Raw genomic sequence first — 11453 nt, forward strand, 5'->3', positions numbered from 1 at the left:
GTGTGAGGCCCCCAGAATGGGGGCTCCACGGTCAGACAGGCCTGCGTCCCAGCTGCAGGATAGCACGTCCTGTGGTTCACTGTGAGACCTCCGCCTCTCTCGTCTGCCTCACGCTGCCCCCTCACACCCTCAAGGTGTGACGGTGTTTGAACAATGCACATGCCCATCTGGAGCCTTGGGGTGGGCCTGTGAGAGAATGGCCTGCCCACCCCAGTCCCCGACAGGTGCGCAGTCCTGCGGCTAAGCAGGGGCAGTCATGGCAAAGGCTCAGGCCCTCCAACTACCAGGCTGTGTTGTGATGAGGCTGCTGGAGCCCCAGGCACCATGACGGGAATGGGTGAATCCGCCCATGGTGGGTGACTCTCAATGGGATACTAGCCTGGTACACTTGGACACCCCAAAATCAACGCAGACATCACATCCCCAGGAGAAGGCGCCCCAACAGACATAGGGGACAACGGCAAGCCTGGCCGTCGCTGAGGACAATGGCAGGACTCAGAGTGCCTCTCTCCTCCTCAAGGCATGAACTGACCCCTCCAGATGCAAGGACGACCTTTTCTTCCCACCTCGGCCTGTAACAGACACGACACAGGCCATACTCTTGGCTAGAGTCACCACAAAATGATCCGGGGCGTGAGTGTGAAAACAGGAGCCAGTGGGGCTGCTGTGTCAGTTTTCCTGGAGACACGGAAATGGGTACAAACTTAAAACATCTGGGCAGAGATCTTTGGGATAAACTCCAGAAACTGACAAACAGCTCCATCATTCAGGAAGTGACTTCCCCCATGATACCATCAGATGAAACCTTGTCCCTGCCACCCCCCGCTCTCCTTGCTTTCCCCTCTGAGCCCACAAAAAGAAACAAAAGCTCAGAGTGGCTGAATAACTTTCCCAGCTTACACGGAGGAGCTGGGTTTGAATCCAGACATCACGCTGATCAACACGCAGACCCACAGGGTTTCGTACTCTTCCGGCATTTCACACACATCTCTCGCCATCTCACCACCTCACCATAGGCGGTGAGGCCTGTTCCTATCCGCACAATCTGACAGGGAAATTGAGACTCAGAGAGGTTAAGTAACTTGCCTAAGGCCACACAGCTCATAATCAGGGCAACAGGGATTCCAGGCCGAGCAGGCAGGCCCCTGATCCAGTCTCCTAGCCTGCCGCCCAGGGAGGTCAGAGCTGGAAACCACTTCCACAGCACAAGGAGACTCTGCTCAGACTGTGCTTGGCCTCACACGACCTGTGACCTCCCTGGCCCTCCTGGGACTCTGGCAGGTGTACTGAGCTTCTGATGGGTGGGAAGGCCTGCAAGGGGCCTGCGTGCATTCTGTGTGCATTGACCCAGGACACCATGGTTGGTGCCTCTGAGTTCATCACGTTGACCATCCCCATCTTTCTGCTCGAGTACCTGATTGCTCAACATGCACAGAAGGCTGAGCCCCGGCCATGGTGCTGCTTGAGTCTTGTTAAAAGTCAGGCTCTGATTCAATAGTCTGGGCCCAAGACTCTGCATTTCTTCTTCTTTTTTTGTTTTTGTTTTTTTTTTTTTTTTTTTTTGAGACAGAGTCTTGCTCTGTTGCCCAGGCTGGAGTGCAGTGGTGCAATCTCAGCTCACTGCAACCTCCACCTCCTGGGTTCATGCAGTTCTCTTGCCTCAGCCTCCCGAGTAGCTGGGATTACAGGCACGCGCCACCATGCCTGGCTAACTTTTGTATTTTTAGTAGAGATGGGGTTTCACCAGGCTGGCCACACTGGTCTCAAACTCCTGACCTCAAGTGATCCACCCACTTGGCCTCCCAAAGTGCTGGGATTCCAGGCGTGAGCCCCTGCGCCCGCGAGACACTGCATCTCTAAAGTGCCAGGATTCCAGGCGTGAGCCCCTGCGCCCCGCCAGACTCTGCATCTCTAAAGTGCTCCCAGGGATGCTGCTGCTGCTGTCTGTGCTGTCTGGGGGACCACACTTGGAGTACTGTGGCCCCGGCAAACCATCTTTTCCAGGATGCTGCATCTTGCTCTGCCTTCCTCCCCTGCCAGCAGCTCAGCCCTGATCATCTCTCACCTGAGGCCCTTAAAAGCCTCCCCAGTCAGCCTCTCTGCCCCGACCCCCAGGCCTGTACCCCGTCCTCTCCTGCACTGCAGCCCAGCGCTGTCTGAGCGGCCTGGTTACATTTCAGCAGCCCTTGTGTGATTCCCTGCTGTCCACACCAGCAAGTCTGAGTGCAATCCGCAGCCACGTGCATCACAATCAGCTGAGCTACTAGTGAAGGGGTAGATTCCTGGGCCTCGCCCCTGACAGACCCTATCCCAGCCCCTGCGGAAGGGGCCCAGGAATGCGGCCAGTTCACCAGCTGCCCTGCCAAAGCCTGGCAATCTCTGGGCCTAGAGGCTTGAGAACGGTCAAGCAGCTCGCCCTGACTCCCCTGGGACCCGCCCCAGCCTGCAGCGCCGCACACCAGGCAGGGCCGGCAGGGCTCCTGGCCATCCCCAAACGCCCCACACCCAGCAGCGCCTGGACCGTGCTCATGCGGGTTCCTCGTGACACGGACACACCCCCTTCCCCATCCTACCCACATGTCCCCAGCCCAGGCCTTGTTCCCACTCCCCCAGGACACCCCAACCCTCCAAGGGAACAAAGAGAACGCTCTTCCCTTTCTCCAGAAGCCCAGCACCCGGGACACACAGTCGAGCGCTTTGTCTTGGAAACATAAAAATAGCTATAGAAGGGCTCCCATGAGCTGGCATCGGCCAAAGAGAGAACATTTCCATATAATTAGAGCTTACCCTTTCATATGGAAAGTTAGACATTTCTCTGTCTACGGAGCCTACGTAGAATATGTAATTTGACCTTCTTTGGGGGAAACTTTGGATTGCCTTTGGAATGATAACATAGGAAATCCCTTGAGGGCTTTTAAAATGTAGAGAACAGAGGTCCCATAAACTATGTGACCCTGGAACACAATTTGGGTTTTTTAAGTCACCTTTTTAGAGCTTCCTGTGTCCTCCCCTCCCTGGTCGTAACTGTGTGTCTGACAGCAGCCACACAAACAAGCCTATTAAAATTGTGCTTTTTTGGCCGGGTGTGGTGGCTCATGTCTGTAATCCCAGCACCTTGGGAGGCTGAGGTGGGCGGATCACCTGAGGACACGAGTTCAAGACCAGCCTGACCGACATGGTGAAACCTCGTCTCCACTAAATACAAAAAATTAGCCAGGCATGGTGGTGTATGCCTGTAATCCCAGCTACTTGGGAGGCTGAGGCAGGAGAATAGCTTGAACCCAAGAGGCAGAGGTTGCAGTGAGGCAAGATTGTGCCACTGTACTCTAGCCTGGGCAACAAAGCAAGACTCAGCTTCAAAAAAAAAAAAAAAAAAAATGTGTTTTTTAATAAAGTAAGTAACAGTCCGAGGTGGTGGTGGGCTCTTCCACAGGACCACGGCCTGAGCTTGCACACCTGACCTTATCAATTCAACACCAGATACAGATGACCCATGGGGAGGGTGGAAAATTGTTGTTAGACTCTAGCCTAGGTTTTACCAGCTTGCACACCTGGCTGAATCTTACACAATAAAAGGGAATGGGAACACATCTAAAACTTATATGTAGGTCCCTAAATCCAACAATGCAGGTACAGAGGGGGTGTATGGAGCAGCACATGGGACAAAAGACGCTGGGTCACCAGAAGGGCCAACGTGACTGTCCCCTGCAGGAACAGAAATGCCTCTAACACACAAACGAATGGTGCAGCCCAGCTGGCCAGACCTCACCTGGCCGTGCTAGAATGCAGTGGGAAAGCGGCACGCTGTGGTGCCCAGGATGCCGGCGGGCACAACGCCACATCCACGGGCACTGCCTGTTCCCACCCTACAGGATGCCACAGCACCAGACGAGACGGCCCGTGTGAAGCGCCGAGAACGGAGTCTGGCTCCTGGGAAGGCTCAGGAAATGCCCAGAGCTCAGCGTAGATAGCCACGTGGTGCTGGATTACACGCTCGAGGAACCGACGGGCAGATGTGGAGCTAAATGACCGTAAACAGCTATGAAGTGCCTGTGCTCTAGAAACGGCCAATTTGATCATGTCATGGGATAAAGTCTCAAAATCAATAAAACCGTGATGAAATAATCAGGAATAAACCTATGAAGACATGTTCAAGGCCTAAAGGAGATGCACAGGTTGAAGAACAAGGAGCAAATCTGAATGAGGGAGAGGTGTGTCTTCCTGGACAGCTCTCGGGAGAGGGGGAGGGCGGTAAGGACGGGGAGAAGAGGCCGCAGGCTTGGAGTTCAGGAGGAGAATGAAATAAACAGGTCCTAGGAAGAAAAACCAAAGGAGGTGATGTGGGGCAGGGGTGTTTGCAAAGGATAGAAAAATGTAGAATGGCAGAGTATGGTGCTTAAGGGTACTAACTGCGTGACCTAGGCCAAGCTGCTTCACTCTGGGTGCCTCAGTTTGCTCTTCAGGATGGGGATGATAACGACAGCAGCACCCATCTAGAGATGCCAGCGCTTGTCACCACGAGAGGCACCTGAAATGCTTGGGGAAGAGGGGTGGTACTTACTGTGTGTGTCTCCAGATGACTAAGCTAGACCACCCAAAACACATTACAGAGAAGCAGAAGCTGGCAGGGGGGCAGGAAGCACTGTCTCCAAGGTTGTCTTGAAATCATTGGGCTGACTTGGTAGGTAGTGAGACGCCCATCACTGGAGGCATCCAAGCCAAGCCCAGATAAAACAAACATGAGAAACATTTTTAACTCTGTTTCTCTGAGTTCTAGCCTCTAAAAATACCCTCCATGACACCCTGTGTGCTGCCAGAGCCTTGGTTTTCACCCTCTTCTCCCCAACTCTTAGCTAAGTTCTGGTGGCGGCGAGGGGACGGGGGTCCCAAGCCACTGTACTGGGTTTTGGTTTCACTATGTTGCCCAGGCTGGAGTGCGATCTCAGCTTACTGCAACCTCCACCTTCCGGGTTCAAGCAATTCTTCTGTCTCAGCCTTGCCGAGTAGCTGGGACTACACCCGCACGCCACCACACCCAGCTAATTTTTGTATTTTTAGTAGAGACGGGGTTTCACCATATTGGTCAGGCTGGTTTCAAACTCCTGACCTCAGGTGATCCACCCGCCTCAATCTCCCAAAGTGTTGGGATTCCAGGCATGAGCCACCACGCCCAGCCTGCACTGGGTTTTGGACTGGCCGTGTTAGCATCACCTGGGGCGGGGGTGGGTCATGTTAGAATGAGTCCCGGCTAGGCCCACAGCGGGCTTTTTCACCCGAATACTGGGGCCGCAGCTCATGAATCTGTGTGTACCCATCCCCCGGGCTGGGTCAGCTCTCCAGGGCAGAGATGGTTGGGCAGGCGGCCTCTGAGGACAAGCTCGGGCTCAGGCCTCCCCTCGACCAGCTTCACAGAGACAGACACTGAGGCAGACTGACCTCCAACTCCCGGCTGAGGCGCCAGCTCCCCACGTGGGGGGCTTACAGCTGATGCAACTGGTGGCTCATTAAACATACCTCGAAGCGTCAATTACCACTTCCCTGCAAACCTCAAGATCCCAAGCACCCAGCCTAGGTCAGGGGTCCCCAACCCCAGCAGCTGTTCCTGCTTCCTGAAGACCGCCCCCCACAACTCCTCCAATAACCATATTCATCTCCAACCCAGTCCCACCAGCTTCCCTCACCCTCCTCCCAATCAAACTGCCTGTGGGGAACCCTGCGGTGCAAGGACTTTGCCACGGGTCTTATGAACACATGGCTTGGAGCCCCTCCTTGGCCCACTCTCCGAGGCCCTCTTGGGAGCCTCACTGAACAGTTGGGCATGGAAAGAGCCCCACCCTCACCACAGACGGGAGCAGACATAGAGAGCCTGGACCCCCCCCACCGGTGGTCTCAAGGGCCCACTGACCAAAGGTGGCTGGAATTGCTTCCCCGCCTCCACTGCAGCCCGGCCTCTGTCCTGGCTGGCTACCCATAGCAGGCTGTTGCCATGGGAACAGCAGAGCTGTTAAGCTGTGACATCATGGCAGGGGTGAGGTCAGGGACAGCTGCGAGCGAGCCAGAGGGCAAGCGTGTAGGTCAGGGGATCAATCACAAAGATTCGGCTCAAGCAGCCGGGAGCCACAGGGACATCTGAAGGTGCCTGTTTAAGGAGGTGTGGGTGAACAAGGACAGTGCAATGTACAAATGCTCGTGGCCACACCAGGCAGAGGACATCTTCCTGTCCCCAGCCGGCAGCATGGAGACCTCCCTGGGATGTCATTCTCTCTGAGCTGTCAGGCCATTAAGAGGTACACTTCAAGGTCAGGTTCCTGACAACACTTGCCATCCCTTCTCCTGTAGGGACAGCATCTGTTCACGCTTCTGAACAGCCATCGTTAAGCTGAAACCCACTGGAGGCGGGGGAAGAAAGAATCCCATCAACCACCTGCCCACACAGGAGGAGAAGCCACACATACTGGGCCTCGCTTTTAGGGCTAGTTCCCCACAGACTGTGTGATCAGAAGGATGGGCGAGGAAGCTGGCAGGGGGAGGCTGGGGATGAACATGGGGCACTGGAGGAGTCTGGCCGGGGCGGGGGGTGGTCTCCAGGAAGCAGGAGTAGCTGCTAGAGTTGAGGACTCCGACCTAGTCTGAGTGCCTGGAATCTTAATGTTTGTGGGAAAGTGATGACTGGCATTGTCAAGATATGTTTTTTGTTTGTTTTTTAGACAGTCTTGCTCTGTTGCCCAGGCTGGATTACAGTGGCACAATCTCGGCTCACTGCAACCTCTGCCTCCCGGGTTCAGGTAATTCTAGTGCCTCAGCCTTCTGAGTAGCTGGGACTACAGGTGCGTGCCACCATGCCCAGCTAATTTATATATATACACACACACATATATATACACACATACATACATATATGCATATAAATAAATATATATATATATATATATTTTTTTTTAGCAGAGATGGGGTTTTACCATGTTGGCTAGGCTGGTCTTGAACTCCTGACCTCAAGTGATTCCCCTGCCTCAACCTCCCAAAGTGCTAGGATTACAGGTGTGAGCCACTGCACCCAGCCCAAGATATGTTTTAGTAAGCCACCAGTTGGATCATCTGTAAGCAACTCACTAGAAGCTTCTAGCATCCTCCACAAATTCGACAACTGAGAAATGTGGCTGGGGAATCATGATTTGGGTCCGAAGAAGTGAAAGCAACAATCCTCAGGGTGTTGTTTCTTGAGAGAAGAAGGTAAACAGCAGGAATTTGGCTGAGGCGTCTAAATCTCGGGGGGGATGAGTTCTCAGGAGAGATGAACCTGAGACAAAGCCGTTTGTCCTGGGTTGGAAGGATCCTGGAAAGGTCATCTGGTCCCTGACTCAGGGAAGGGAAGCATTCTCCCCACAGGTATGTTCTCAACCACAGTCCACCGCCGCACCCCTGCCCCCAACCATTTTTGGAGTCCATCTTCTCAGCCCTTGAGGATTAATTTTATGTCAGCTTGATGGGCTAAGGGATGCTCAGATAGCTGGGAAAACATGATTTCTGGGTGGGTCTAGGAGGGTGTCCTGGGAAGAGACCAGCATCTGAACCGGGGGACTGAGTAAGAAGATCCCTCCTCGCCAGGGTGGGCACCACCATTCAATCTGTAGAAAGCCCCGACAGAACAAAAAGGCAGAGACAGAGGCAGGCAAATCCTCTCTCTGCAAGAGCTGGGACATCCAGGTCAGGCGCAGTGGCTCACGCCTGTAATCCCAGCCCTTTGGGAAGCTGAGATGGGCGGATCACCCGAGGTCAGGAGTTCGAGACCAGCCTGGCCAACATGGTGAAACCCCATCTCTACTAAAAATACAAAAATGACCCGGGCGTGGTGGCGCACACCTGTAGTCCCAGCTACTCAGGAGGCTAAGGCAGGAGAATCACTTGCACCAGCAAGGCAGAGGTTGCAGTGAGCTGAAATCATACCACTGAACTCCAGCCTGGGCAACAAAGTGAGACTCCGTCTCAAAAAAAAAAAAAAAAAGAGAGAGCTGGGACTTCCATCTTCTGCCTTGGACCTCAGAGATCCTGGGCCTCAGGACTTTGGGCTCTAGGACTTACCCCAGTGGCTGCCCCGCTTCTCAGGCTTTTGCATTACAGCACCAGTGACCCTGCTGCTCCAGCTTGCAGACAACGGATTACAGGACCTCCCAGCCTTCATACATGCATGAGCCAATCCCCACATAAATCCCATCTAACACAGCTGGATGGAGCCTGTTGGTTCTGTTTCTCTGGGAAACCCTAATATGGCCCTATAGATACAAAATCTTCTATATGCTTCTTCTTTGGAGAAGATCCCTACATCTTTTATCCTCTCAGCGTGGCCTTGACGCCCCCCTAAAGCAAGGGGAAAGGTTCTAGTGAGGAGGAAATAGCACGGGGCCCAACAGGATGGCAGGCTGGGCCTTCGATGGCCCTTGCGGAATGTCCGGCATGACTCCCAAGTGCTCTTCAGGTCTTTTCTGGACTGAGGACATCTATCTCAAGCCCGGGTTCTCCTGATGCTGCCTTGGCAAGCCCTAGAAGGCAGTCCCATCCTCTGGATTAATCCGCGCTGCTAAATGGTCTCTCTGGCATGGCATTCACCATTGACCTAAGGCCAACTCAGCCTTGAGAGTCTGGGTCCATACTATCGTTGACTGCAATTAGACCCACATTTTAGCAAACGCTAACTTTCAAAAATTACAGGTACAGGCAGACCTCAGATATATTGTGGGTTCAGTTCCTGCAGAATCACAATAAAGCGAATATTGCAATAAAGTGAGTCATATGACTCTCTTTGGTTTCCCAGTGCACATAAACATTATGTTTACATTGTAGCAGTAGCCCAGTAAGTATGCAATAACATTTTGTCTTATCAAACAACGCATACACCTTAATTTACATTGGCCAGGGGCAGTGGCTCACATCTGGCATCCCAGCACTTTAGGAAGCCAAGGCAGGTGGATGGCTTGACCCCAGGAGTTTGAGAACAGCCAGGCAACACAGTGAGATCCTACCTCTACAAAAACTAAAAATAGCCAGGCATAGTGGTATGTACCTGCACTCCCAGCTACTCAGCAGGCTGAAGCAGGAGGATGGCTTAAGCCCAGAAGTTCGAGGCTGCAGTGAGCTAAGATCATGCAACTGCACTCCAGCTTGAGTGACAGAGCAAGGTCCTGTCTCAAAAAAAAAAAAAAGAAAAACCTAAAACTTGAAGAAATAAAAGTAAAACTACTTTACTGCTTGAAAATGCTAACGATCATCTTGACCTCAGTGAGTCCTAATCTTTTTGCCGGTGGAGGTTCTTGCCTCCTGATAGCTGCTGACTGATCAGGGTGGGTGGTTGCCTGAAGAGTGGGGTTGGCTGCAGCAATTTCTTTTTTTCTCTTTTTTTGAGACGAGTCCTCGCTCTGTTGCCCAGGCTGGAATGCAGTGGTGCGATCTCAGCTCACTGCAACCTCCATCTCCCGGGTTCAGGCAATTCTTGTGCTTCAGCCTCCCGAGTAGCTGGGATTACAGGAATGCGCCACCACGCCTGGCTAATTTTTGTATTTTTAGCGGAGGCGGGGTTTCACCATGTTGGCCAGGCTGGTCTCCAACTCCTGACCTCAGGTGATCCTCCCGCCTCAGCCTCCCAAAGTGCTGGGGATTACAGGCGTGAGACACTGTGTCTGGCTGGCTGTTCCACTTTCTTATTACTTGTGTGCACTGGGAGTAGCATTTTAAAATTTCCTTCACACTCACAACTTGGCTGTTTAGCACAAGAGGCCTGGCTCTCAGCCTGTCCTGGCTTTCAACCTTCCTCCCTAAGCTTAATCATTCCTAGCTTTTGATTTAAAGTGAGAGGCATCTTGCTCTGTCTCTCAAGCTCGAATGCAATGGTGGTGATCTTGGCTCACTGCAGCCTGGAACTCTCAGGCTCCGGTGATCCTCTCGCCTCAGCTTCCTGAGTAGCTAGGACTACAGGCATGTGCCACCACACCCAGCTAAGTTGTTTAATTTTTGAGGAGATGGGGTCTTGTCATGTTGCCCAGGCTGGTCTCGAACTCCTGGCCTCAAGGTGATCCTCCTGCCTCAGCCTCCCAAAGTGCTGGAATTACAGGCATGAGTCCCCATTGCCCAGTCCCATTATGGGGGTAATTAATTGGTCTAAGTCCAATATTGTTGTGTCTCGGGAAAGAGGGAGGCCTGAGCAGAGGGAGGAGAGACCAGAAGGCGCCAGTCAGCCAGTTGGTGGAGTCATCTGAACACAGACAACACAGATCAATTAACTTTGCCATCTCATGTGGGCACAGTTCATGGTGCCCCAGAACAATGTAGAACAGTAACATCAAAGACCACTGATCACAGATCACCATAACAGGTATAATAATAATGAAAAACCTTGAAATAGCGCAAGAGTTATTTAAAATGTGACACAAACACACAAAGTGAACACATGCTGTGGGAAGAAAATGGCACCCGACGACTCGCTCAACTCAGAGTTGAACCGGTCACGATATTCAATTCATAAAACTGCAGGATCTGCAGAGCACAGTATAGCGAAGCCCAGTAAAACAGGTGCACCCAGGGAATTCACATTCATTCTAGAGCAACTGGAAAATACACACTTGCCAAAAAAAGTCGAATGTCTCCTCATGTGTCCAAACATCCTGGCCAGGTGTAGTGGCTCACATCTGTAGTCCCAAGCACTTTGGGAGGCCCAAGGTGGGAGGATTGCTTGAGCTCAGGAGTTTGAGACCAGCCTGAACAACATGGTGAGATCCCATCTCTACTAAAAATACAAAAACTTAGCCAGGCGGTGTGTGTCTGTGGTCCCAGCTACTCAGGAGGCTGAGGTGGGAGGATTGCTTCAGCCCAGGGAGCAGAGGTTGCAGTGAGTGGAGATCGCACCACTGCACTCCAGCCTGGGTGACAAAGCGAGACACTGTCTCAAAAAAGAAAAGAAAAGAAAAGAAAAGAAAGAAAAGAAAAGAAGAATGAAAGAAAGAAAGAAGAAAGAAAGAAAGAAAGAAAGAAAGAAAAGAAAGAAAGAAAGAAAGAAAGAAAGAAAGAAAGAAAGAAAGAAAGAAAGAAAGAAAGAAAGAAAGAAAGAAGAGAAAGAAAGAAAGAAAGAAAGAAAGAAAGAAAGAAGAAGAAAGAAGAAGAAAGAAAGAAAGAAAGAAAGAAAGAAAGAAAGAAAGAAAGAAGAAAGAAGAGAAGAAGAAAGAAAAGAAAGAAAGAAAGAAAGAAAGAAAGAAAGAAAGAAAGAAAGAAAGAAAGAAAGAAAGAAAGAAAGAAAGAAAGAAGAAAGAAAGAAAGAAAGAAAGAAAGAAAGAAAGAAAGAAAGAAGAAGGAAAAGCTATACTATACCATGTGATGCCTGCAGAGCATCTGATGCTGTGATTTATTTAACCAAGCCCTGCTACTGTATATATAGGTGTTTCTAACATTTCCCTAAGATAAGCAAGATA

At 51.6% G+C, this 11453-nt stretch overlaps 2 protein-coding genes across 4 annotated transcripts in view; both read right to left on the bottom strand.

Moving 5' to 3' along the window:
- Positions 1 to 4605, bottom strand: part of LOC105469249 (CEP295 N-terminal like) — a 30950-nt gene extending 26345 nt beyond the window's left edge. Inside the window, 1 exon segment of the mRNA XM_024788931.2 lies at positions 4562 to 4605. Coding sequence (XP_024644699.2) covers positions 4562 to 4605 — 44 coding nt within the window.
- Positions 1 to 11453, bottom strand: part of LOC105469384 (TIMP metallopeptidase inhibitor 2) — a 72952-nt gene that overhangs the window by 45276 nt on the left and 16223 nt on the right. Inside the window, exon 1 of one of the 3 annotated variants that reach the window (XM_071081750.1) lies at positions 5906 to 5987. The exons of 1 other annotated variant lie outside the window; for it this stretch is intronic. In XM_071081750.1, the coding sequence (XP_070937851.1) occupies positions 5906 to 5972 (67 nt within the window). In that variant the 5' untranslated portion in view covers positions 5973 to 5987. Of the gene's footprint in view, positions 1 to 4561; positions 4701 to 5905; positions 5988 to 11453 lie in introns of those variants that run through there. One more of the 3 variants, XM_071081751.1, reaches the window with a different exon arrangement.

The sequence above is a fragment of the Macaca nemestrina genome, chromosome 17 (genome assembly GCF_043159975.1).
Source record: "Macaca nemestrina isolate mMacNem1 chromosome 17, mMacNem.hap1, whole genome shotgun sequence".
NCBI lineage: Eukaryota > Metazoa > Chordata > Mammalia > Primates > Cercopithecidae > Macaca > Macaca nemestrina.